Source organism: Neltuma alba, unplaced genomic scaffold (genome assembly GCF_004799145.2).
Source record: "Neltuma alba isolate B1F8T4 unplaced genomic scaffold, ASM479914v2 tig00012139_pilon, whole genome shotgun sequence".
Lineage (NCBI taxonomy): Eukaryota > Viridiplantae > Streptophyta > Magnoliopsida > Fabales > Fabaceae > Neltuma > Neltuma alba.
Genome location: NW_021636689.1, coordinates 43,819 through 46,840, shown reverse-complemented (window position 1 = coordinate 46,840; position 3,022 = coordinate 43,819). Strand labels below are relative to the sequence as shown.

At 37.1% G+C, this 3,022-nt stretch overlaps 1 protein-coding gene across 1 annotated transcript; it reads left to right on the top strand.

Annotated features, from left to right (window-relative positions):
* Positions 1-1,369: 1,369 nt before the first annotated feature.
* Positions 1,370-2,628, top strand: LOC114723440 (ATP synthase delta chain, chloroplastic-like). The gene has a single exon (XM_028909627.1). It carries the CDS (start codon positions 1,433-1,435, stop codon positions 2,192-2,194), a length of 762 nt encoding a protein of 253 aa, XP_028765460.1. The 5' UTR covers positions 1,370-1,432; the 3' UTR covers positions 2,195-2,628.
* The last annotated feature ends 394 nt before the right edge of the window (positions 2,629-3,022 follow it).

The following is a 3,022-nucleotide window of genomic DNA, read 5'->3' as shown; positions in this document are numbered from 1 at the left end:
TGTAGTCGAAGGATACCTAAGAAGGCATGACTTCATGTTTTTGACTTTGTTGAATGGTTGAGCTTAGCACGGTGGGCATTGATGAAGATTCCCACTAATTAAATTCTAAAGTGGCATCATTCATTTGAGCCCAGCCCCAATAATAGAATTTCACTGGGGAGTGAAGGATGCCATGATTGAGATCCAAGATCATCACAAGGATTGCCTAATTTCCATCTCAAATGATGAGCAACTCAGACATGAAATAAGACACTTTTTCGGAAGGAACGATGATTCTAAGTTCACCTTTGCCCTTAATATTATTGGCAAAAGGAGACCAACACAATGAGTGCCCTCTTATTAAATCAATCCCATCCAACCCAGAATTGCGTGGGATTGTTGTGTCATAATCAATATTAAGTTAATTAGTGTTCATTCACTATTAATTAAATGAATTTTGTGCCATAACAACTAGCTTTACAAATTTATAATACGTGTGTTTGTAACAAAAAAAATTTTTAAGTGAAAAGTATTTGATAGTATAATTTTGAAGTGAGGAAATAAGTAAATTTTGTATACATCACTCTTGAATCAAAGTTACTTTCACATTATTTAGTTAAAACTATATTTTGAGCAGAACCAACACATTGGATATCTGACAATAAACGCACAAGAGACTAGACAACATTGCATTATCAATCAAATAATTTATTTACTTTGATTAATGTACTAAAATGAGATAAATTTTACATCAAGCATGATACTCCTCCCGTCCTTAATACTCCTCCGGTCCTTATTATAAGACCCAATTTAACTTTTTATTTGGTCCTAATTATAAGACCCAAATCTATTTTGTCTCTTATATTTATGCATTTTTTTTCAAGATAATCCTTCTAATAATGATAGTTTTAGCCAATATACTTAATTAGCAAGGATATTTTAGAAATGACAACACTTATTTATTATAAATAACCAACTTAACTTACTTCCTTAATCTCCTCAAATAAGTCAATTGGGTCTTATAATTAGGACCGGAGGAGTATATGATATAATTGTTGACTAAATTTTGATTCTAAATGGAAGATTTATTTATCATATTTATCAGTTTTTTCCCTAAATTATTGTTATCGATATTATCTTGACCATAATTAAGTATGAAACGGATAGAGAATATTAAAGAAGATAACTATAGTATTTAAAAAATAGGTAAATTATTTTTTAAATCTAATCAAATTAGATAAATAAATTTTATATTAAGAAAAATATGAGTACCACCGTTGAATTAAACTAAAACCATGTAAATTGGCAATCTTATCTCTCACAAAATAAGAGGCTGCGGTGCCCTCAAAGCCCGATAGCCTACCCGCCACTTTCCACCGTTAACCTCATCTCTTCTCATCAAACGCCTCCATCACCAGTCACCTTCACTCCACTCTCTCTCAGCTCCGAATCAATGGCGTCTCTACGCCAGACCCCAAACTCACTCCAATCCAATTACTCTCCACTCCCCAGAAACTTCGTCTCCTCGAAACCCCTCCTCAACCTCTCGTTCTCCGCCTCTAACGTTCCTTCTTCTCTCCAACTCAACTTCGCCGCCGCCGCCGCCGCCACTGGCCGCCGCTCCCATGGCGGCGTTCTCGGAGCTAAGATGGTTTCTAGCGCCGCCGCCAGCTACGCCCTCGCCCTCGCCGATGTTGCCAAGGCCAACAACACCCTCGACTCTACAACTGCCGACATCGAGAAAATCGAGGAAATCTTCGCCGATCCTGGGGTATTCTCCTTTTTCAACAACCCTACCATAGAGACAGAGAAGAAGAAAAAGGTCGTGGAGGAAATCGCCACTTCCTCCAGCTTGCAGCCTCACACTCAGAATTTCCTCAACATTCTGGTGGACGCGAAGAGGATCGATCTGATCAAGGATATAGCGAGGGAGTACGAATTTGTGTACAACGATTTGACGGACACGGAGCTCGCGATCGTGAGCTCGGTGGTGAAGCTGGAATCGCAGCACTTGGCTCAGATAGCGAAGCAGGTTCAGAAGCTGACAGGTGCAAAAAATGTGAGAATTAAGACCTTGATTGATCCAAGTTTGGTGGCTGGATTCACAATCAGGTATGGGAATTCAGGATCTAAGTTGATTGACATGAGTGTGAATAAGCAACTTGAAGAAATTGCTGCGCAGCTCGATTTGGGCGATATCACGCTCAATGTATGATGAGCTTTTCTTGGTGGAAAAAGTTCCATCGTGAATAGTTCGATTCAATTTTCGCTGCTTTAATAAACTGTCAAGGGTGTAAAAGATTCTTGCGGTAGCATACATATATCCGTGTGTGTGTGTGATTTTAATCTTTGGTGAGTTTGAATTTGGAATTGGAATTGGAGTGTGGTGACTCGTGAGAGCAATTTTTGTGTTTCGACTCTTGGACACAGATGGTTCTGCAAAAATTCTTCAGAAAGTGAACAGAAAACATGATTCTTCAAAGCAAGCTTTTAATCTATGTTTACAATTTTGGGTGAACTCTGCTCGAATCCTCACAGGGCAGAAAACGCTGAGGATCAAAGAGCTGATGGATAATTAGATGAATATCAGTGAATTGCTAGGGTGCTTTGAGGATTCAGTTCGAATTGACATGTCATGCTATGTTCTTCTGTTCTCCGAAATTCCTACAGAAGGTTGACCGCCTGCGAATTCCCACGGAGTGGAGCTCTGATTTGTAATATACTCGTAGTATTGATAGCAAATCACATTGATATAATTTACCGCAAAATCTTACAGAAGAGCTAATCTTATCGGGTCTAATTAGTGATATATTAAATCTATATTTCAATCCCCTAACCATAACATCATTAACATGGTTAATCTCAAATGATGTTTCTTCTCGATCATTGTTATTTTTAAAATTTAACTTAATATATTAGTATTTAAGAATTTGTTGTAAATACTTATGAATTTTAATGTCAGTTTTTTTTTGGTAATAGCATTAGGCTTAGAAAATTTTAAAAAAATTATAAAATTGAGATATTAAAATAAAATTTTATGAGA